This window comes from Electrophorus electricus, chromosome 2 (assembly GCF_013358815.1).
Source record: "Electrophorus electricus isolate fEleEle1 chromosome 2, fEleEle1.pri, whole genome shotgun sequence".
In the NCBI taxonomy this organism is placed as follows: Eukaryota; Metazoa; Chordata; class Actinopteri; order Gymnotiformes; family Gymnotidae; genus Electrophorus; species Electrophorus electricus.
In genome coordinates, this window is record NC_049536.1 from 23,782,126 (window position 1) to 23,806,497 (window position 24,372).

The window sequence follows — 24,372 nt, forward strand, 5'->3', positions numbered from 1 at the left end:
AGAACCTGCGACAGGGTGATGAGTGTCCAAGACTCCCTGATTCACAGAGAAGGCTGGTCCGTCTGCTCTGATCCCACAGAAGAACGACCGTAGCACAAAGTGCTGAAAACTTTCCTGCTGGTTCTGATCAAAACTGATTAACATTGACAGGACACACTGTGCAGGGCAGCAGGTCTCAGATCAGACAGTGTCCAGGCCAACAGAGGAAGTGCCTACAACGGGCATGTGAGCATCAGAACTGGATCACAGAGACACGGAAGAATGTGACCACAGCTGATAAATCATGTTTTCTTCTCCATCATGTGGATGATGGGGTAATGATGCATTATGGGAAGAAGACAAGCCAGTGGAGACAGTGTGTTAGTCCAGGAAATGTTCTGCTGGGAAACCTTGAGTCCTGGCATTCATGCAGATTTTACTTTGACATATGCCACCTGTCTAAACATTATTGCAGAGCAAACACATTCCAGCCATAATCCAAACATTCTTCAGGAGCAGTTTGAGGAACAGATTCAAGGTGTTGACTTGACCTCCAAATTCCTCAGTGCTCAATCCAATCGAGCACCTGTGGGATGTGCTGGAAGAACAAGTCTAATCCCTGAACGCCCCACATCACAACTTACAGGACTGAAAGGATCTTACTACAGGACTTACAGGACTGAAAGGATCTTACTACAGGACTTACAGGACTTTTTCTTTTCTTTTTTGCGGGAGTCTTTTCTCAATAGTGCTCTTCAGAGGACTATAAAGACTTTATTAGTAATCATGCATCGTGTATGAAGGAGGACACGTAAACATGAATGAACTAAGAGGAAGTCTAGACATTGACAACGGGGAAAAAAAGTAGAAAAAACTATAGTATATATTAAATTATTTTGAAATAAATTACTGATTAATAACAAAAGGAATATGTACACAAGATGTTAAAATAACAGTATTAAACAGGAATACCATTCAGTGTATGTGTGCACAGAGGAAAGTGTTTTGTAGTTACATATGGGGTGATGTGGAATTGGGTGTTGGATTTCAGTGTACCTCCTTTTCCAGTGATATTAATTAGTTAGGGTGATTAGTGCAGAGTTAATCGCTGGGATTTAGTCTGGGTCATACGGAGTTGTTTTGTTTTCAGTGGAGGCAGATATTTTTTCCACTGATACATGATCCATTAGTGAGTTTTTCCAGTGAGTAATAGTAATATTTTTAATATTAACATTAAGGTCTATAAAGTCTTGGTGCCAGACACCACAGGACATTTCTGAGATCTCAAGGAGTCCATGAATCAATGGTCACAGGTGTTTGTAGCAGGAGGAACACCTACACAATATCAGGGTTAGGGTTGGAACATGATGGCTGATCAGTGAATATGTTATATATTTGTTTGCTGAATATGTATTTTGGTATGTGTGTGTATGTTTCTGTCTGTGTGTATCTATCTGTGTGTGTGTGTGTGTGTGTGTGTGGGCGCGCGCGCGCATGTGTGTGTGTATATGTGTGCACGAGTATGTGTCTGTGTGTGTGTGTGTGTGTGTGTGTGTAGGTGCGCTCCACCATCAGTGACTTCGCTGTGTTTTTGACTATAATGGTGATGGTGCTGGTTGATTATCTGATAGGGATTCCATCCCCAAAACTCAATGTACCAGACCGCTTTGAGGTAACACACACACACACACATACACACACACGCACACGCACATGCACACACACATACACACAGTCATACCAACAAAATCAGTTTAAAATCTTTTCACTTAATAAACGGCATGATATAATACGATATTAAAAGTATGTAAAAAGTATGTATTTTGCCTGGAACTTGCAAGGTCCTAACTCTTGTACACATCCCATTTGTTTATGTGCTTGCATGCGTTTGTGTGTGTGCATGTGTGTGTGCGTGTGTGTGTGCATGTGTGTATGTGTGTGTGTGTGTGTGTGTGTGTGTGTGTGTGTGTGTGTGTGTGCGCGCATCTGCCTGTGTGTACATTTGTGCATGTGTATGTGTGTATGTGTGTGTGCGTATGCGTGAGTGTACATTTGTGTATGTATGTGTGTATAGCCCACCTCTAAGCACCGTGGGTGGCTGGTCTCTCCGCTGGACTCTAACCCGTGGTGGACGGTGGTGGCCTCGGTCATCCCCGCCCTGCTCTGCACAATACTCATCTTCATGGATCAGCAAATTACAGCCGTCATCATTAACCGCAAGGAACACAAGCTCAAGGTACCACCCACAGCGGCTCCCGGGGCCTGCCCCCTCCCTGCCTTCTAAGGGCCACGCACATGACTCCTCAAGACTCAGTATACACATCAAAACATCTCAGTAATGAATTAACACCTACAGGGCCAAATTAACACTTACAGGCAGAATGAACACTTACAGGCTGAATTAACACTTACAGGGCAGAATGAACACCTACAGGCAGAATTAACACCTACAGACTGTATTAACACCTATAGGGCAGAATTAACACCTACAGGCAGAATTAACACTTACAGTACTGAATGAATGAATTGAATGAACTCCTACAGTGTGTGTTATGTTCAGCTCCCTGTAAACACTGCAGGCTTTTGCTCTGTGTGTGTGTGTGTGTGTGTGTGTGTGTGTTTCCTCACATTTGTCCCGCTCTCTGCAGAAAGGCGGTGGGTATCACCTGGACCTGCTGGTGGTTGCTGTGATGCTGGGCGTGTGCTCGGTGATGGGCTTGCCCTGGTTCGTCGCAGCGACCGTGCTCTCCATCTCGCACGTGAACAGTCTGAAGGTGGAGTCCGGCTGTTCAGCACCCGGAGAACAGCCCAAGTTCCTGGGCATCAGGGAACAGCGTCTCACCGGGGTCCTCATCTTCACCCTCATGGGCTGCTCTGTCTTCATGACCTCCGCGCTAAAGGTCAGTTGCACATGCTCTAAAAGTGAGAGGTCATCGTCATAAAAACATGAAGTGTTGTGGTTTGTGTATTTCTATAATAACGGTGTGCTGTGTCTAGTTTATTCCCATGCCTGTGCTGTATGGAGTCTTTCTCTATATGGGCGTATCGTCTCTGAAGGGCATACAGGTACAGTAGTCGTGTTGTGGCATTATGATTAATGCAGCTCCAGATATGCACTTGCATGTCATTTTCACTTGAGGTCATGACTGAGTTTCTTTCAGTAATGCCCCCAGTCCCCCCGTCTCCCTTCCTCTTTCCATCGCTCTCCCCTCCCCCCTCTCTCTCTCCTCCCCTCCCCCTCTCTCTCTCTCTCCTCCCCTCCCCCTCTCAGTTCTTTGACAGGATTAAGCTATTTGCCATGCCAGCAAAGCACCAGCCGGATCTGATCTACCTGCGCTATGTGCCACTGTGGAAGGTGCATGTCTTCACGCTGGTGCAGCTCACCTGTCTCGTGCTCCTGTGGGTCATCAAAGCCTCCACAGCACGCGTTGTTTTCCCTATGATGGTAATGGTGACCCTGTGACTCCTGTCGGCTGCTCTATGTGTGCTTATAAAAACAACAACAGCAACCACATCAAATTCTTCTTCACTACTCACTGTGGAAACAGTACTTTGCGTCTGTCACCCTCTAAAACTCATAAACTCAGTCCAAGTCCCACCACTGCCAAGCTGCCACTGTTGGGCCCCTGAGGAAGACCCTTAACATTCAGTTATTCAAGTTGTGTTCAGCCGGAATTGTAAGTCACTTTGGATAAGTCAGATAAGTGCTGTAAACGTACATAATAAAGAGTATTACTACAGTGGTAACGGGACTTGAACTTGCAACCTTCTGATTACTAGTCCAGTACCTTTTGATATCCAGTAATTGCTGGGTATATAACTCTGGAAGTCTTGCAGAATTCACCAAGCACATGCCAGTGTGAACCGAACGTTTACTGGAGGTTGTTAATTCTCACCTGTGGCCATGTTGAGCAGGTCTGCTTTAGCTTACTTTGCTGCTGGGCTCCACTTCTCCAGGTGCTGGCACTGGTGTTTGTGCGAAAACTTCTAGATCTCTTCTTCACTAAGAGAGAGTTGAGCTGGCTGGACGATCTGATGCCCGAGAGCAAGAAGAAGAAAGAGGATGACAACAAGAAGAAAAGAGCAAAGCAGGTAGAATATCATCTTAAAGTGCATATATAACACACTATAGTACAGTGTATATATCTAACATTACATAGTACAGTGTATATAACTACTGTAGTATATATAACACACTATAGTACAGTGTATATAACTACTGTAGTATATATAACACACTATAGTACAGTGTATATAACTACTGTAGTATATATAACACACTATAGTACAGTGTATATATCTAACATTACCATAGTACAGTGTATATAACTACTGTAGTATATATAACACACTATAGTACAGTGTATATAACTACTGTAGTATATATAACACACTATAGTACAGTGTATATATCTAACATTACCATAGTACAGTGTATATAACTACTGTAGTGTATATAACACACTATAGTACAGTGTACATTATATATAACATAATATAGTATAGTGTATATAAGTACTGTAGTATATATAACACACTATAGTACAGTATATATATAAAATTACCATAGTACAGTGTATATAACTACTGTAGTATATATATAACACTATAGTACAGTGTATATATCTAACATTACCATAGTACAGTGTATATAACTACTGTAGTATATATAACACACTATAGTACAGTGTATATATCTAACATTACCATAGTACAGTGTATATAACTACTGTAGTATATATAACACACTATAGTACAGTGTATAGATCTAACATTACATAGTACAGTGTATATAACTACTGTAGTATATATAACACACTATAGTACAGTGTATATATCTAACATTACCATAGTACAGTGTATATAACTACTGTAGTATATATAACACACTATAGTACAGTGTATATATCTAACATTACATAGTACAGTGTATATAACTACTGTAGTATATATAACACTATAGTATAGTGTATATATCTAACATTACATAGTACAGTGTATATAACTACTGTAGTATATATAACACACTATAGTACAGTGCATATATCTAACATTACCATAGTACAGTGTATATAACTACTGTAGTATATATAACACACTATAGTACAGTATTGAGGGTCTTGCTCAACAGCAGCAACGCTGCAGTGGTGGGGCTTGAACCAGCACCCTTTCAATTACAAGTCAAGCACCTTAACCACTGAGCTACCACTGCCCACATCATAGTACAGTACAGTGTACATGTACTACAGCATATACTTCATATTTCACGAGTCTTACAGAGTGCTTTGGGGTTAGTGCAGTAAACACATAATCTGTTTGAATCAGGTTGGTCCTAGGCCCATGGAGAGGTGTAACTTGTGAAAACATTTCTTATTTTCTCAGCATGACTTAAGTTATATAAACGACGTATTGGATCTCTTCGTAACAGGAAGTTGAGCAGAATATGGAGGAAGAGGAGGAGACAGCACTGACCTATGCAGGGGAGGAAGAGGGAGGAGGAGGAAAAGTAGGGAATGTGCTGAAGGTTCCACGGCACTCTCACTCTGGCAGGTGAGCGCCCTCTAGAGGACAACATAGATGCTGCAGACCACAAACAGTACACAGAAGCACTTGGGGCAGGAGAGTGCCCTCAATTGCTCATTAGTTATTACAATTCACGAGTGTCCTTGAGACTTATTATCATGTACCAAAACACTCTTTTAATAGCATTTAAAACTGCTGCAATTGCAATTATGCCCCCTTGGTCGGTAGCTGGAAGTGGTACAGCATACATCCAGATGCAGTGGAGTTTGGACTCTGCGTTCTTCGGCTGCGTTCCTCGATTGTGGTGCCATGTGTGCGTGTTCATCAGGAGTAAAGCACACTGGCATGCAGAACAACTCTGACATGACCAAGCGATTTGACTCCAGATTAACCTCAGCTGTTCATGTGCTGTAGTAAAAAGAGGGCTAATATATTTGACCTTTTTAAAACAGTACATGTTTATGGGCATGTTGTGCATTATAATATGTGCATTTTAAATATGTAACCTTCTGTTTAGTTCCACAATATGTGCATTAGTCTGTTTCTGGCTAAACTATTATTATCTTACTAATTTTAGTTATTAGTAATCCTACCAATATTCATTTTGCTAATAATTTTGTAGTTTTAATCTAATTCAAAGGATTCTCTCTCTCTCTCTCTCTCTCTCTCTCTCTCTCTCTCTCTCTCTCTCTCTCTCTCTCTCTCTCTGTTTATGCATTTGATTTGTTCTAATTCTGTGTCTTTCTTCTTTTATTCCCATGCATTTTCGGGGCAGCCAAGAGAAGGTGGTTTGCGTTAGGGTAAATATGGAAGGAATGAATATGGGGACGTCCCTCTAGAGGCGGAGCCTATTCCTCCCGTTTGGAGTGACAGCCCTCTCCACCACAGATAAACTCCGGCAGAACCAGCCCACTCTGCTGACTCGGTCATGGGCTACAGCCAACGGCTCCACCTGCTGGCCTGGAGTATTGCTGGTAGACACGGAGGTGAGAACAGTCAACACCACCAACTGAAGGGGCATAGGAAAGTCTTGGAATGTTCGAACTGACTTGCACATTTATCTCATTATTTTTTTTAATTTAAGCTTAAAAAGCAAATTATATTTTTATTTTGTATAGTTTTCTTGTTAATCCAAAATATTTTACACAATTTAAAATATTTTGGATATAAATGTTCTTTAATGCTTGCATCAGGAACTGATGGGTGAAAACTAGTTCAAAGTTCAGTAACAGACAGTATAGCGGGGATACACAGTTTGGTGATTTCACTGCTGAAGCAGTCATTATACTGTTGTGAAGCAGGACGTACATTAACAGACGTGTGCTATAGTGTGTTCCACATTCATACATGAATCATGTGTAACATGGACAACCTTAAGAAACATAGAGGTAATAATTCATGTATGAATTATGTGTGCCTTGCATAGCGTAGCTGTTGTCATGCACAGAGAGAAGGACAAAGGACAAAGGATATTAAATGTTTAGCTTTCATATATATATATATATATATATATATATATATATATATATATATATATATATATATATATACATACACACACACACACACACACACACACACACACACACACACACACACACACACACACACACACCCCACTTCCATATACATTTGCACCTGCACAGTACTGTCCCTGGTTCTTCTCTAGGAATTCTATAACTGATGTCTGTATTTAAAGCACTTTGGGGAGCTATGTTCTTAACCCCCTCACTGTATTCCAGTACTAGTGATTGTATACTGTAAGTGTTTCAAATACTGCCAATTCGTTTTTAAAACATTCTGTCCTGTGACTGTGTATGTTTTGATACTGTGTTACAAACACTGTGCTGTTTTATGTGTATATTGTTTTGATATTGTGTTAAAAACAACAGGAGTCCACAGGCTGTCTGGCTGCAGTGCATTCAGTGTGTTTGGTGGTGTATTGCTGTAAGTAAAGATTTCATTCAGCACTGTGCTGTAGGCGAGTGACAGGCCTCTCGGGATAGAGTGTTCCTTCTGCAGGCTGGACTGACGGCAGCTCCACAATAGGTATATTCTCACTTAGCAAAGAAATGGAGATTAATTTTGAAAGCTGCATCCTATAGGATCCAAACACAGGCGAGAGATGACCACAAAAGGGAGGAGCAGAACACACTACCACCTGCAAGGAACACACAGATATGTTACTATATACTTGTGCAATAAACAATAATACTGTATTTTGTAAAATTCTTGACAAAAAGCAATAAATATGTATTCTGTGTAGTGGCAGTTTATTTAATGCTGGAACATGGAGTCAGGTTTTCTTGGAACGAAATAATATGGAGGTAAAATAAATTACTTTGTATGTCATGTGCAAACACACACACACGTTGCATAATGACTGTAGACTGCTTATATTATTTAAAATGGAGCAGACTTCAGCACATAGTACACACATACACATAAATAAACATAGACAAACGCATTCTGCTTATAATTTTGCTTTAGGACATTGTAATTACACACTCCAAGCAGAGTAGATCTTTGCTAAAATAATCTTTATATTGGGATTAGAATTACATAGCACATGGACATTAGTCATCATTCATTCCCCCACAAACACGATGAGTGTTGCATGATGCTGTGCACTGCCATCTTACTCAGACCGGCTGTTACCACCTGTTAACCGTTTGCCTGAACTTGAATGAAAAATACCAGGCCTACATATTTTTTGGTGCACACCCACACATAGCAAGGTGGATCCATTCTGCTGTAGTACACACAGTACATGATCGATATTTGTGGGAGTGGGAGGTGTATGTATATATGCGTATTCGGAGGCTGACAGACTTTATAACTTTATGTTGTTTTCTGTTTAAAGAACAGAAGTAATATTGTGCGCATTGCTTGTGCTGGGAAATTCAAATATCACAAAAGTATAGTGTTTCTCATTTGAGGGCCAGACCTGCTGGTGCGAAAAGCACTTTCGTTAAGTCAGTAATTGTAATGTTGGCTTGAGGTGATGACTAACGGTGCTTTTAACATATGTCTGTTTGGCTCTCAAGAGGTAAATAACTATCTTGGATTTAACAGCTTTGGTATACACGTTCAGTCGTGTCCAGTGCTCGCTGACATTCTTGCTACGCTGCAATTTTGCCATTTGACAGTCTACACCCACTTTAAGGAGTTACCTTGCACCCACATCCACTTGGCAATTTATTATCTGTATGTGTGTGGGTGAGTTTTGTAAGTGGCAGGACATTTTTAACCTAGAAGTAACTGTTCTAGCAGGACCATGGCGGAGGCAGCAGAATCGCTGCGAGTATGTCAAGGCACAGGAGCCTGAGTAAGTTTAACGTGGTCCACCACACGAACCAAATCAGCCAACAATAGTCCTGACAGAAGAAAATCTATGAGACGCCTAACACGAAACGTCCACTGCCAAACATGGCACAATTTGTATTAGCCGTCTCACAGAACCTCTTCAGTGGTCTCTAAACTACACCTTTGTGCGTTTAGTTGTAGTGTTATTCATAGTCCCACTAACCTGTAAAAACAAATTTGGCGGCCATTCTTAAAGAAACTCTGTCAGTGTAAACGTCACTGCCTTGTATAACTTTGTTTATGCTAATGGAATTTTAATAATAGGACACAAATTGGCTTGCAATTTTTTGGACCACATGTTTACGGGGGAATGGACCGATACCTTCACATTCAGTTTCACAAATACCGAGTCCTCGGATGACATTTTTCCATCCCTGTGTGAAAAGCCTTTCATAGCAAAGAGCGCTGAGGGAAATGTCAGCCATTTCCAAACAGGCCTCCGGATGACACGAGAATAATATGACTCGTTTAGTAGACAACAGCGTGAACCAAAATGAAGTTCAGCTGTCCAGTACCTGTCTGAAATCATGAAAGAAAGAATGTGGCTCAGATTCACAATCCAATTAACAAATTATTTGTCATACTGCATTCTGCCCTGTCAGTAGGCGAAGCCTCATTTGAACTATGCATGGATGGCGCTGATATTTCCCCACCATGTGTCCATGAAAACAAGGAGAATGGTAGTTAACATTTGAACTTTTTGGGATGAAATTCCCAGCTAATGTTTCATGATTGTCAGACATCGTCTGTAGTCAGTGTCTCCTGAATGACATGGATGTCTTTACTAGCTAGTTCATGTTAGTACTGCTTTTTACTATGTGCCTTGCGCTGGTATTGGAATTTCAAAGCTGCTTCTTACTAAATAACAGAACCAAAGGTAAAGGGGGTAATAAAGTTTTTTTTAATCCAAAACTGTTCAATTTTATGGGGAAAACAAATGTTTTAAGTGCTAGTTTTTAAAAACAAGGACACGTGCACCTGCGCTTTATGGAGTTTGTTCTCCATAACGTGTTGAGCCTCTCAAATAAGATAGAAAGGGAATTACTAAACAGACTTATAAAATGCGCTTAAAAATATTTTTCCTCCATTTGAAATGAGCTTATAGGAGGCGTGAAATGCATCGGGCCAGAGAGCAAGGCTTCATCTATCCCAGGAGGAGGCTCCATGAATCTCTGCTAGTCCCAGCTACGCAAACTCCATCCCTCCTGCAATACTGCCTGAATGGGTGTGTATTTGTTCAAGACTTGTACGAGACGCCATCACAGCCCCACCTGGGGAGGCTGGTCCATGTGTGCTCTCGGTCGCTTCCACACCTGAACCACTAACAGGTGTTTGTCAGTTCTGAAGGGCTTTGGACGAGAAGGGCAGTGAGCAGGGGAGGGGCCCATATGGGGTCAGTGTGGGCTTCAGTGGAGGCCCTGAGGTTGGGGACAGTCAGTTTACAGCATTGGGAATGCCTTCAGGAATTAGAGAGGCAAAGAACGTGGTGATGAAGGACCAGGCGGAGGAGAGGAAGCCTGCGTTCATCCCCCCTTCCTCCGCAACTTCTGTCCGGTCTCCTCTCTGCTCCTCCTCCTCGTCTTCATCTGCCAGCCTTTCCTGAGAGAGAGAGAGAGAGAGGCAGGGGGAGGGGGCAGAAATCCAATAATCAGACAGATCTAACTTCTCAGGTCTGCCTTCTCTACAGCACCGTGTGTCGTGTAAAATGTGGCAATGTTTAAAATCAGGCACCATGTCCTGCAAGTCATTGTGGTTCTCAGCATTCGGCTCGTCCTGATTGGCCAGGTCTGCGAGGTCCTGGAGCTCATTGTCCAGGTTAAAGGGCAACCAGCCAGCCTGATGCCTACAGATGAGGTACAGTGTCACCACCAGCACCCACCAATCAGGTGATTCAGAACCACACACAGAACCAAATCACAGCCCTTTTAGGGTTAGGGTTTCTCAGTAATCATCCTGCACATTTAATGCATTTGACTCCACAGATTGGCTAATTAACCTTTAATTAAATGAATTAATTAATTAAGACTTTTGTGAGGATAAAATGGATGTTGGATAAGGAGAAATACTTAGACTGAGAAATACTGCTTTATGCTTTGTCTATTAAAAACTTGTTTTTCTGCTTCTCAATTTGTATGTTTCACAAAGCTACTTGAATTTTTATCTTTTTTAGACTTTGAGAAAACACCACATATATTTCTGGAACAAAAAACACCACAACAACAACACAAACAAACCAACAAGCCAAAATAATGTGAATGGTGACTCACAGATACAACAGCAACATGGCCCCCATCACCATGACGAATCGGCTAAAGGACGAATAGAAATACACAATGCTAAGAAGAATGACAGCTCGCGACGCCGTATACACCCAGTCCAGCCAATCACGGTTCACATCCTCCTCGTTCTGCCCCTCCCCAACTGGGGCGTTCTGGGGGACGTCACGGGCAGCGCCCTGCCCCTCTGTGGGTGGGGTAGCTGGGACAGGGGCGGGCTGCTGTGATGGCCAAAGGGTTGTGGCGGCCCATGTTTGACTAATAGAAGAGAGAGAGAGAGAGAGAGAGTGAGAGAGGCAGAGAAAGAGAGAGAGGGAGGGAGAGAGTACATGTGTCTTCTGCTGCGACACACTATACAGATATACACACATGTGGCTGTGTTTGTGTGTGCGTCTTACTAGCTCATGTGGTAGTGCCAAGTGTAGAGCTGCTGCCACCAGAGCAGAGTCCTGGGCGGGTACAGCGGGTAGTGGGGCACGTCTGGCCTGTGCCCGCTCATCCACGTGGCCCATGCATATCTGCACATGACAGCAAACAGCACCAGAGTACATATTCCAGTCTGTCTACCCTCCCACCCAGTTCCACACACTGGTCCAGTCCAGCTGACAACATCACAACTTGAGAAAAGACACCGTAGCTATTTCCAGCTGGTTCCTTTTTCACTGATGACCATGACGCAAACCGTAGTTACCCTTGTGGGGATGCGTGGTTGTAGACGTGTCCCGCATCCTGTGTCAGCCTGTCTAGGGTCTCGTCTGTATAAGCTGATTGGCTGTTAGTACCAGGGAAAGGGCTTCCAGGGGTCTGACAGCAAAACAGACAAGAATTCTTAAAAATTAGATCTTGAAAACATAAACATAAACTTACCAATCTTACCAAAAGAAGGGAACTTATAAGCAGCTGTTTGGCTGTGGTTTTTTTAAATCACATGCCAACTTCTTGGACTATATGTTTGGTATATGTATGTGTGTGTGTGTGTGTAGGTGTGTGGTGTTGTGTAAGAGGGTGCGTGCTTCACCATTGGCTGGGGGCCGCTGCCTCCGCTCCTCCGGCATGCGGTGGGTGAGGGGGGCGGACTACGTGAAGCACACACCAAATGCAGCATGTGGAACTCGTCCTGCTGCAGAGGTGAACACACACTCAGCCACAGTGCCAACGTTACGCACACACTCACCAGGCCTACAGTCCTCCGCTAGTGCACTTTACACCACGCTGTTCCAGGCCAGCGAGGTCAATGCTTTGTTCATGTAACACTAACACTTCAGGTACTTCTGAAACACGGCAGGAATAAAGGGCTCATATACATTATAAACTGAGCACACAGTGAACCAGCGTGTGAATGTGAATCTTTATTTTTTCCTGAATTTATTAAACAAGTTTCATCTCATCTCACTGCCCTTAGCAGTCGATCACCACTCGTCCACACCTCTTGGTTTTGGGTGGGGCAGGGATCACGTATAGAGGTCTGTGTATACGGCATATGAACTCACATGCCTCGAGTCCACGCAGGAGGAAGCAGAGCGTGTGGGAGAACACAGCTATGCTGGAGTATCAAGACATACAGTAACAGATGGAATACCTTTCTGAGCACATCTCTGAGTTTGCAGTGATCTTGGAGCAGTTTTCCAGAGTACACCAACCTCTGATCCTTCGAGAGCTGCCACAGAAACCATTGAGAGATTAACACACACACATACACACACAAACAATGGACCTTCAAGCACAGCAATAAAACCCAATGTTCAAGAAATGACCAACAGCTATGACATCAGCTTGTACATTAGGGAGACTGAGACAACGTTTAGGACGAAGATGAAAATGGCCTTTGTCTTATGGTGTACATGCAAGAGGTAAGAACAGGGTACAGGGTCTTTATGTTCTGTAAATCTAGGACACTCTTAAAAAACTGGAGTGTGTATTCAAAATGATACTTGCTGTAACACACTGCAATTATCTTTGCACAACAACCCTTTTGCGAGCTCCCCAGTGGTCAGAGGTAATGCTGGGGCTTTTTGCTTTACTTTAGCTGTCCAACCGCGACTTCCAGACAGCCGGTCCTTTCAAATATAATGACCCATCCAAAAGGGACATCTTTAATGTGAGATGTTATGCTTGGGCTATTCAGACATACAGAAGTAAGTCCAGTAATGGCAGACAGTGGATGTGAACAAAAGTCCATCTCTCTCCAGCTCTCCACGTTCTGCTCGGCTGGAGGTGTTAGACGGCACAGGAGCAGTAATGACATAACCTGGCCCTGTTTCTTTTTATACATCTTTTTAATGTTACACAATTTTTCTTTTGCACTAGGCCTCAAGACCAAAGCACAGGGCTGTTCTGATCTAGTGGGTTTTTTTAACGTTGTACCAGCCCACAGAGTCTAGCAACAAGGGGCTTTACTATGGAAACGGACACTCATTTTGTGATTCTGTACTTCTACCAGTCTTGGTTTTATCACCAGCCGTGCCAATGTGTTCACTCAGGGATTTGCCTGAATAAGTATCCCTGAGTCCTTTCATGTTGGGTGGTATTCCTGTTCCAGACAGAAAAGCCACCAGGTCTTGAGGAACTGTCCGAGGTGCTGAGGGGAGGCAGGCACCACCAACACCTGCTGTGGACAACCAAGCCGAAGAGACGGGACATACGCTAGCTGGCCAACACCAGTTACTCGTCCACTTCCCAAGAGTCAACTCAAAGCATCACATCACTACATTAAGATCAACAGTAGCAACCTGGTCGTGGTGGAACTTAAACTGGCAGCCTTCTGATTACTAGTCCAGTACCTTAACTACTGAGCTAACACTGTCCCATGTACCACTATATACCACAAACTACTATGAACATTCTCAGAACATAATGAAAATAAACTAGTGTAATGATTCTGTAACAAATTCTTAACTTTAGTGGAATTAACATTGTCTTTCACTCACAGGCTTGCTTGGATAAACATTAGAAAGGTGGGTCTTCAGTTTCTCTACTGTCCAGTTCAGGAAGCAGTTAATAGTCTGGTCATCATACTTCTGATCAGGTGCTTTGATGACCAGGATCACAGGGCTATCCACCACTCCTTGTTCCATTCTTCTTACTTACACACACACACACACACACACACACACACACACACACACACACACACACACAAGCATTGGGTAACAAGCTATATAGTGCCTCTATTTCTAGGGTGTTAGCTTCCTTAAAGAGAGACAGGACCTGGTAGAGAATAAGTGAGGACTCTTCTGGAGGAAAAGGAATGCGTTAACTATATCAAATATTTAAAAAAAAATGGCTATCTAGACTGTCTGAGAGAACACAACCACAGAACAAGGCAGTCAAAATGACAAAGTTCATTCACTGGACGAATAGCAAGTTATTCCATACCATGGTGGACATACTAGCTAAAGATAACAACATGAGGGGACGACAATAAATAAACATAATAAGATAGTTATCTAAGTTCCGCATATCAGTCATTTTTTATCAGTAATGTCAGAAAAAAAACACGTTTTACGGCCAACAGAGCCTCTGCAAACTGCTCAGTAGTTAGCTGGCTACCTAGCTGGCTAATAACTAAGACCCTAGTCTGAGCATTTTAACATCTCAGCTACTCACAGTCACTTAAACCAACATCCACTACATCCAGTCAGACAGCCAACCAGTCCTAACGCTAGCTAACTAGCTAACTAAGCAGGATATGTAACTACCTTGCTGCTCCGCTACCTACCTACTTATCTACAGAGCCGAGGCTAGCTCCACTTCCTCAGGTTTAGTTATATATATACCTTCTGATGTTCGCAGGCCACTTCCTTCGTTAAATTCTCACACAGGTCTCCATTTCTGTCGCTAGTTAGGTTGTTTACTTCAGTCGTCCATCATGGCCGTCATCACAACCAGGCACAGACGTCACGTACGCAAGCGTTTACGGTCTCTTACGTGCCAGCTGACGAAACGAGGACTGTGTTACTACTGCCACCTACAGTGTGCAGGGTGAATCACATAAATCGATTATTCAGAACCTATTAGAGCTACAGTAAGACCTTCTGTAGGGTATATTGTATACTTTAATATATACTATATATTATATATTATTCTATACTATATATTATATATTATTCTATACTATATATTCCTTCAGTGAAAAAATACACATTTATCTTACTGAGTGATAAAATATTGCATGGATTCATATTCAGACAGTGACACTTTTATTATTATTCAGATTCTAGATGTAATTAATGTAATTAATGTGCATTTTATTTATATGATGGAAAGCTATCTGAGATTAAAACTCAAAGAAATTAACTATCCTAAGTAAGATTTTTAAGCCCAAGTGTTTATTGTACATTCCTGGATATTTTGCGTTACTCCTTAAAGTCCCAGGGTCTATTGGATGCAGACTCACAATCTTAACCCATGTAATAAAATACTTAAAATACAAAAAATACTGTCAGATTAATATCTATATAATAATCTAGTAACTGTTTAATTTATAAATTATGTTTTATTGCAGCATAAACTAAATTTACCTGTATGCCAATTTATGATTGATTAAACCCATGACTTAGTGTAGTCTACTTTTATTAAAGTTATATTTTAATTTGTCTTCATTTTTATACTTTTGGGAACTACAGTTTGATTATGTTGCGTAAGTTATATATGGCCTAGTTCATTCCACCAGACCACTGCGATCCAGCCACCATGTGTGCCACCATGGGCACTGTTCTGCTGATATTTTCGTAGCCTGCAAAGCAATAGTAACAGTTACAGTTACAGTAACAGTAAATGTAACAGCAATAGTAACAGTAACAGTAACTGTAATAGTGACAATAAAAGTAACAGTCATAGTAATAGTAACAGTAACTGTAACAGTAACAGTTACAGTAACAGTAACTGTAACTGTAACTGTAATAGTGTTGCAGAGAAATACAGGCAGTATGTGGAATCTCTTTTCATGTGCAGAGAGGAAATTTAAGTCTCCAAATGAAGAATTTTAATGAAACAAATGAAACGAAGACGACCGTAAGCACTCAGCTACTTTAAAGACTGACAAACACACCAAACTTAGAAAGGGAAAACGTGACAACGTAAAATCACACGTATGCCACATGCTGCACCTGTGTGAGGCAAGCATACCATCAAGACACACAATCACAGAAAAGGTCATGTGGGTGCCACGGTCTCCGGCCGGAGGCTTCTCTTAGACAAGGCAGGTGAGGCAGGTCCCTGGTGAGTTACGGGAGCAACACCAGCACCCCTGTTGAACCTCCGGGAAGTTCAGGGCTTTTCTGTGTCTCACCAATGTAGCCTCCTACAATGGAGTGTGATGAAGTTAGCTCTTTTAAGAATTACTGATCACCAGTTTGTAATCAGGCTCCATTAAACATCGAGGAGTTTACACTCTTTGAAAACATTTTAATAATTAAAAAAAACACCATGTTTTATGTTCAGATTTTGAGAAAAGTCTGTTATTTGATGTGGAGATGTTTTGGAACACTAAACAGTGATTTCCGGCTTTTTGCATGTGCGGTTAACAATATTTTTGTGTACCCAGATCAGAACTTTCTGTATCATCTGAACCAGATGCTGCAAACTTCTTTAGCTTGTTCCAGAAATGTAGCTTGGCCTAAAGCCAACACTTAATGAGAAAAGCCTCCCAACAGCATTACGTGTGAATGTGGGGTCCCCGCTGGTCCTGTGAAAAGAGCTAGGCAGCTCTGCTATTTTGGTAGGAAGGAATGAAGTTCTAAGCAAAATCTTCTCCTGAATCCTCAGTTCACTCTACTGCTAGGTACTGATTTTTGGGAAAGCATTCCAAAGAATTTTTCTAAGAATATTCCAAAGAATATTTATTTCTAATTGTGTCAAGACTTTCTATAATTACTGTTTGCCACGGAACGCTCCCCTCTAACTGTCACGTGGTACGGCCCGCCACATGCAGTGGGAGTTAATTGTTTGTCTCATTTGTAACCACACCCATGTTGTTTAGCACATACCTGCACCTGGTTTAGTCTTGTTATGTCGTCTGTATTTAAACCGCTGTAGGCGTGTGCTTAGTTGTCGGTCATTGCCTTTGTTCACATTATCTTTGTTTGTGCCTTTGTTCACAGTGTCCCCCAAAAGCTCCAGTTGTCTAAGATTGTCTCTTTCACTAAAAAATGTTACAATTCAGAACCCAAGAAAATATTTCAGAAAATTCATCAGAGAAATTAACAAAAATAATTTCCTAATTGCTTCTAATTATTTTATTATTGTTTGTTTTTTATTTTGTTTTTAAGTTCTTAAGACATTAAATCACTTAAACACTACACAGAAATAGACAATATATTCACATAAAAAATAATTTTTATAATGGTTTTATGGCGGCATACACATTATGTAATAGCTGCATATGTCAGTAGATCAGTTCTATGAGTTTTGCTTGTGAATCCCTGAAGTTAGCTCATTCATGATTGTGTAATGTGAGTTCAGGACAGTGTTTTGTGTGTAGAATGATAAACGAGTATGTCTTGTTCTGCAGACTCACGCAGGAACCTTCATAATTGTTAAATCTTTGTTATTATTCATGAGGAGACTATGATGGCCAAAGGGTACGCCACATTGGTATAGAAAGATCATATTCTAAAGTGTTTCATTCAAATGTAAATTTCAGTGCAGCCAGAGAGTTCTCTGCCTTATTGTTTTGTTTAGAAATGAGAAATCCGGCCGGGGCTGCTCGAGATCTTGATCGGTGCGTCCTCTCATTGTAAACATTCCTCTTATCTTGGGATGCATTTCCTCTTTTCATTAGCAGAGGCCACATGCACCTGCCAGCGTGACGTTGGCAGCACGGGAATGAGTGCCTCATTCCTGGCTGGCATCCAGGACCAGCTCCGTCGACATGGCAACAGGGCATTAGAGTGAGACTCAGCCCAGCACAAAAACACTGGGGTGGGACATTGTATAATGATATTATTAGTCATAACAACAACAACAACAATAATACATTATTTTCAGGTGTCGTTACAGACAGAGGGAGTGGGAGGTCGCACAGCAGACTGGACAACATATAACAAAATAGCAGGAGAAGGTTGCTAGGACCATCGAGAGGGCTGGACTACACTATGAGTGCTCCACAATACCTCGTCTTCATCGATGAGGATCTCAGCCTCCTGTCTCTCTCCCATGGCCAAGGCATAACAAGAGGATTTAGTAATGAGGAACTTAATATTTAACATTTCAAACATTTCCAAACATTTATCAGGCATTTATTAAACGTTTATTAAACCTTTGTTTACACATATTTGCGTCATTGATTCTAGTTAAGAGAGCGCAGATAGACGAGCTGGTTGAGAGCAGTGCAGATTAGAGGTAGGCCTACTGCAAGGTCACCGTGACAACGGAACTTGTACCAGACTGTGTGAAGCCGTTTGCTTGTGCGTGTTTGTGAAGCTGGTGCAAAGCTGTTATAGAGTGCGTGTGAATTGGTGGTAGGAAGCAGGAGGACGGAGGTTTGCAACTGCTATCAGACACACATGTTCTCTCCTCTCTCCCTGCAAGCACGTGGACACTAATGGCTTCCTGCATTAGCTGCTCTGTCCCATTTACTTCATTCTGTGTCTTGGTGTGAATACCATTTAAAATAATAAATACCATTTATTCTATTTTACAAAGGGTTATTTTAGCTGTCCATCCCCCAGGTTTATATGACCACTTCTGACTTATCACACTCTTCCTTTGTGAGTGTGTATGTGTGAGTGTGTGAGAGAAAGAGAGAGAGAGAGAGAGAGAGAGAGAGAGAGAGAGAGAGAGAGAGAGAGAGACAGAGATGGTACAGTATAGATTTAAGAGATTTCTTCTTGCTTTTCTTCTGTCTTGTCCAGCATTAAACTGCTCTACCATGGTTAGATACTGCGGGACCCTGCTGTGCTGGACATGTTTGGCTTTATCCCTCACTGAGGTTCAGCTCTCAGAGGAACACACGCAGCCCTGGGTGGAAGCTTGGACATTATAGCAACACAGGAGCACTTTTTGAATCATATAACAATATAAATCTGTCATGTGATGTCTGCTTTCTTCTCATGTACTAGGTCATGTCTGTGCTATAGAGAATACAGTCATTGGAAAAGACGGATGACCCTGTGTGTCTACAGATTTTGGAAGGGTCCTGTGTTTGGTCAGTGATGTAAGACGGGTCCAGTGCGTGTGTTGCGTGAGCCCTGCGTGAGCCGTGCCTGTCACGCTTTTCTGCGTCACACGCCGTCACAGCCTTTAATAACACAACCATTTACGTACACCTGCAGAGAACCTTCATACATCTCAGTCCAACTCAAGTTGGATTCCTTTTAATGACTTTCCCTCTCTCCCTCTGTCTCCTGCTCATAGCGCACACTCTGAGGCAGTAAGTGCTTGCCTGCTGTGTTTTGCAGGTCCTGAGAAGCGAGAGCTCTTAAACTGGCCCACTTGCCTCATCAGAAAGATCGCACCAATCTTCTGAGGAATCCATTTTTGGCAATTGGAGCAGAACTTTCCAAAATGACTTAATCAGACTTTGGATTCCCGTTGAAAGCTCATTTTCAGCTTCACCATCTTTAAAATCTGTTTATTTATTTATATATTTATTTTTGCCAATGGTGCTCCACTCAGCAAACTATGAATGCAGACAATACACACACAGTACTGTCAGATAATTACACGTTGACAATCTGCAGTGTGCTCAAAGGCGTAGAAGATTAACAGTGTTATTAAGAATAACAGAATAACAGTGTAAGACAGCAGCAGGCTGTGAAAAATTATGAACATTAACATCAGTACTGACCAGCAACATGATGTGATTCCATTATTTAACTGAATATATTTCATTTCTATCATGCCATTGCAAAAGCAATCTGAAATATATAAAAATATATACATCTGTGTTAAACAAGACAATAATCTCCACGACGCTTTATAATCTCCGTTATAGAACAGTGTATGGAAATATGTTACATACATAGGCCATTGTTTACTGACATGAGCTCAGCTGAACAAACCTTTTTATTTAAAGATGTGTGGCTTTTTATGCCAGAGAGGTAAAGAGCAAACTGCATTTGACTGCTAGTTGAAAACCAAACAGAGACTGAGGTGGGTGGCATCACTGGGGCTTTCCTGTGTGGGAGGGCCTCCTCTCCTCCACAGATCAGGCACTCAGTGATTATGTGCATAGTGACATGGCTCAGAGCGCTGGAAACAGATGCGGTCATGCAGCGTGAAATAACAGCTCCAACACGACACACTTAAGAAGTCCAGCATGACAGAACAGCTCCAACAGGAAACATTTAAGAAGTCCAGCATGATAGAACAGCTCCAACATAACACACTTAAGAAGTCCAGCATGATAGAACAGCTCCAACACGACACACTTAAGAAGTCTAGCATGACAGAACAGCTCCAACAGGACACACTTAAGAAGTCCAGCATGATAGAACAGCTCCAACAGGACACAATTAAGAAGTCCAGCATGACAGAACAGTTCCAACATAACACACTTAAGAAGTCCAGCATGATAGAACAGCTCCAACACGACACACTTAAGAAGTCTAGCATGACAGAACAGCTCCAACAGGAAAGACTTAAGAAGTCCAGCATGATAGAACAGCTCCAACAGGACACACTTAAGAAGTCCAGCATGATAGAACAGCTCCAACAGGACACACTTAAGAAGTCCAGCATGATAGAACAGCTCCAACACGAAACACTTAAGAAGTCCAGCATGATAGAACAGATCCAACAGGACACACTTAAGAAGTCCAGCATGATAGAACAGATCCAACAGGACACACTTAAGAAGTCCAGCATGATAGAACAGCTCCAACACGACACACTTAAGAAGTCTAGCATGACAGAACAGCTCCAACAGGACACACTTAAGAAGTCCAGCATGATAGAACAGCTCCAACACGGCACACTTAAGAAGTCCAGCATGATAGAACAGCTCCAACAGGACACACTTAAGAAGTCCAACATGATAGAACAGTTCCAACACAACACATTTAAGAAGTCCAACATGATAGAACAGCTCCAACACAACACACTTAAGAAGTCCAACATGATAGAACAGCTCCAACAGGACACACTTAAGAAGTCCAACATGATAGAACAGCTCCAACACAACACACTTAAGAAGTCCAACATGATAGAACAGCTCCAACACGACACACTTAAGAAGTCTAGCATGACAGAACAGCTCCAACAGGACACACTTAAGAAGTCCAGCATGATAGAACAGCTCCAACACGGCACACTTAAGAAGTCCAGCATGATAGAACAGCTCCAACAGGACACACTTAAGAAGTCCAACATGATAGAACAGTTCCAACTCAACACATTTAAGAAGTCCAACATGATAGAACAGCTCCAACACAACACACTTAAGAAGTCCAACATGATAGAACAGCTCCAACAGGACACACTTAAGAAGTCCAACATGATAGAACAGCTCCAACACAACACACTTAAGAAGTCCAACATGATAGAACAGCTCCAACACGACACACTTAAGAAGTCCAGCATGATAGAACAGCTCCAACAGGACACACTTAAGAAGTCCAGCATGATAGAACAGATCCAACAGGACACACTTAAGAAGTCCAGCATGATAGAACAGCTCCAACACGACACACTTAAGAAGTCTAGCATGACAGAACAGCTCCAACAGGACACACTTAAGAAGTCCAACATGATAGAACAGTTCCAACACAACACATTTAAGAAGTCCAACATGATAGAACAGCTCCAACACAACACACTTAAGAAGTCCAACATGATAGAACAGCTCCAACAGGACACACTTAAGAAGTCCAACATGATAGAACAGCTCCAACACAACACACTTAAGAAGTCCAACATGATAGAACAGCTCCAACACGACACACTTAAGAAGTCCAGCGTGATAGAACAGCTCCAATACAACACACTTAAGAAGTCCAGCATGACAGAACAGCTCCAACACGACACACTTAAGAAGTCCAGCATGATAGAACAGCTTCAACACAACACACTTAAGAAGTCCAACATGATAGAACAGTTCCAACACAACACATTTAAGAAGTCCAACATGATAGAACAGCTCCAACACAACACACTTAAGAAGTCCAACATGATAGAACAGCTCCAACAGGACACACTTAAGAAGTCCAACATGATAGAACAGCTCCAACACAACACATTTAAGAAGTCCAACATGATAGAACAGCTCCAACACGACACACTTAAGAAGTCCAGCATGATAGAACAGCTCCAACAGGACACACTTAAGAAGTCCAGCATGATAGAACAGATCCAACAGGACACACTTAAGAAGTCCAGCATGATAGAACAGCTCCAACAGGACACACTTAAGAAGTCCAACATGATAGAACAGCTCCAACACAACACACTTAAGAAGTCCAACATGATAGAACAGCTCCAACACGACACACTTAAGAAGTCCAGCGTGATAGAACAGCTCCAACACAACACACTTAAGAAGTCCAGCATGACAGAACAGCTCCAACACGACACACTTAAGAAGTCCAGCATGATAGAACAGCTTCAACACAACACACTTAAGAAGTCCAACATGATAGAACAGCTCCAACAGGACACATTTAAGAAGTCCAACATGATAGAACAGCTCCAACAGGACACACTTAAGAAGTCCAACATGATAGAACAGCTCCAACACGGCACACTTAAGAAGTCCAACAAGATAGAACAGCTCCAACACGGCACACTTAAGAAGTCCAACAAGATAGAACAGCTCCAACACGACACACTTAAGAAGTCCAACATGATAGAACAGCTCCAAAACAACACATTTAAGAAGTCCAACATGATAGAACAGCTCCAACACAACACACTTAAGAAGTCCAGCATGACAGAACAGCTCCAACACGACACACTTAAGAAGTCCAGCATGATAGAACAGCTTCAACACAACACACTTAAGAAGTCCAACATGATAGAACAGCTCCAACAGGACACACTTAAGAAGTCCAACATGATAGAACAGCTCCAACACGACACACTTAAGAAGTCCAACAAGATAGAACAGCTCCAACACGGCACACTTAAGAAGTCCAACAAGATAGAACAGCTCCAACACGACACAGTTAAGAAGTCCAACATGATAGATCAGCTCCAGCACAACACACTTAAGAAGTCCAACATGATAGAACAGCTCCAACAGGACGCACTTAAGAAGTCCAACATGATAGAACAGCTCCAACACAACACACTTAAGAAGTCCAGCATGATAGAACAGCTCCAACACGGCACACTTACGAAGTCCAACATGATAGAACAGCTCCAACAGGACACAGTTAAGAAGTCCAGCATGATAGAACAGCTCCAACACAACACACTTAATAAGTCCAGCATGATAGAACAGCTTAAACACAACACACTTAAGAAGTCCAACATGATAGAACAGCTCCAACAGGACACACTTAAGAAGTCCAACATGATAGAACAGCTCCAACAGGACACACTTAAAAAGTCCAACATGATAGAACAGCTCCAACACGACACACTTAAGAAGTCCAACAAGATAGAACAGCTCCAACACGGCACACTTAAGAAGTCCAACAAGATAGAACAGCTCCAACACGACACAGTTAAGAAGTCCAACATGATAGATCAGCTCCAGCACAACACACTTAAGAAGTCCAACATGATAGAACAGCTCCAACAGGACGCACTTAAGAAGTCCAGCATGATAGAACAGCTCCAACACAACACACTTAAGAAGTCCAGCATGATAGAACAGCTCCAACATGACACAGTTAAGAAGTCCAGCATGATAGAACAGCTCCAACACAACACACTTAATAAGTCCAGCATGATAGAACAGCTCCAACACGCCACACGTAAGAAGTCCAGCATGATAGAACAGCTCCAACACAACACACTTAATAAGTCCAGCATGATAGAACAGCTCCAACACGCCACACGTAAGAAGTCCAGCATGACAGAACAGCTCCAACAGGAAACATTTAAGAAGTCCAGCATGATAGAACAGCTCCAACATAACACACTTAAGAAGTCCAGTATGATAGAACAGCTCCAACACGACACACTTAAGAAGTCTAGCATGACAGAACAGCTCCAACAGGAAAGACTTAAGAAGTCCAGCATGATAGAACAGCTCCAACAGGACACACTTAAGAAGTCCAGAATGATAGAACAGCTCCAACACGACACACTTAAGAAGTCCAGCATGATAGAACAGCTCCAACAG

The 24,372-nt window shown here is 42.1% G+C and overlaps 2 protein-coding genes across 4 annotated transcripts in view; one reads left to right on the forward strand and one right to left on the reverse strand.

The window, feature by feature from the left end:
- LOC113585706 (sodium bicarbonate cotransporter 3-like) overlaps window positions 1-7,000 on the forward strand; it is a 33,752-nt gene extending 26,752 nt beyond the window's left edge. For both annotated transcript variants that reach the window (XM_035519675.1, XM_035519683.1), the window contains exons 18-25: window positions 1,538-1,651; window positions 2,054-2,215; window positions 2,628-2,879; window positions 2,977-3,045; window positions 3,251-3,424; window positions 3,937-4,071; window positions 5,408-5,529; window positions 6,278-7,000. In XM_035519675.1, coding sequence (XP_035375568.1) covers window positions 1,538-1,651; window positions 2,054-2,215; window positions 2,628-2,879; window positions 2,977-3,045; window positions 3,251-3,424; window positions 3,937-4,071; window positions 5,408-5,529; window positions 6,278-6,341 — 1,092 coding nt within the window. In that variant the 3' untranslated portion in view covers window positions 6,342-7,000. The remainder of the gene's footprint in view (window positions 1-1,537; window positions 1,652-2,053; window positions 2,216-2,627; window positions 2,880-2,976; window positions 3,046-3,250; window positions 3,425-3,936; window positions 4,072-5,407; window positions 5,530-6,277) is intronic.
- A 1,027-nt stretch (window positions 7,001-8,027) lies between these two features.
- On the reverse strand, window positions 8,028-15,049 carry LOC113585714 (homocysteine-responsive endoplasmic reticulum-resident ubiquitin-like domain member 2 protein). 2 transcript variants are annotated; one of them, XM_027023380.2, is made up of 9 exons: window positions 14,921-15,049; window positions 14,072-14,222; window positions 12,724-12,801; window positions 12,163-12,264; window positions 11,836-11,948; window positions 11,543-11,662; window positions 11,136-11,402; window positions 10,600-10,711; window positions 8,028-10,467 (listed from the first exon to the last, which is right to left on the reverse strand). In XM_027023380.2, the coding sequence occupies exons 2-9, from the start codon at window positions 14,216-14,218 to the stop codon at window positions 10,303-10,305; spliced, it is 1,104 nt and encodes a 367-aa protein (XP_026879181.2). In that variant the 5' UTR covers window positions 14,219-14,222; window positions 14,921-15,049; the 3' UTR covers window positions 8,028-10,302. The 2 variants fall into 2 exon arrangements, with proteins under 2 accessions (XP_026879181.2, XP_026879180.2); XM_027023379.2 differs by having other exon boundaries at window positions 14,072-14,226.
- Between the last annotated feature and the right edge of the window lie 9,323 nt (window positions 15,050-24,372).

Coding starts and splice junctions, on each gene's coding strand:
- LOC113585714 (XM_027023380.2), bottom strand. CDS start 14,218: ATGGAACAAGGAGTGGTGGATAGCCCTGTGATCCTGGTCATCAAAGCA. Junction 11,663..11,835: donor AACCACGCATCCCCACAAGG/GTAACTACGGTT, acceptor TGTCATGTGCAG/ATATGCATGGGCCACGTGGA. Junction 10,468..10,599: donor ACAATGACTTGCAGGACATG/GTGCCTGATTTT, acceptor TCTCTCTCTCAG/GAAAGGCTGGCAGATGAAGA.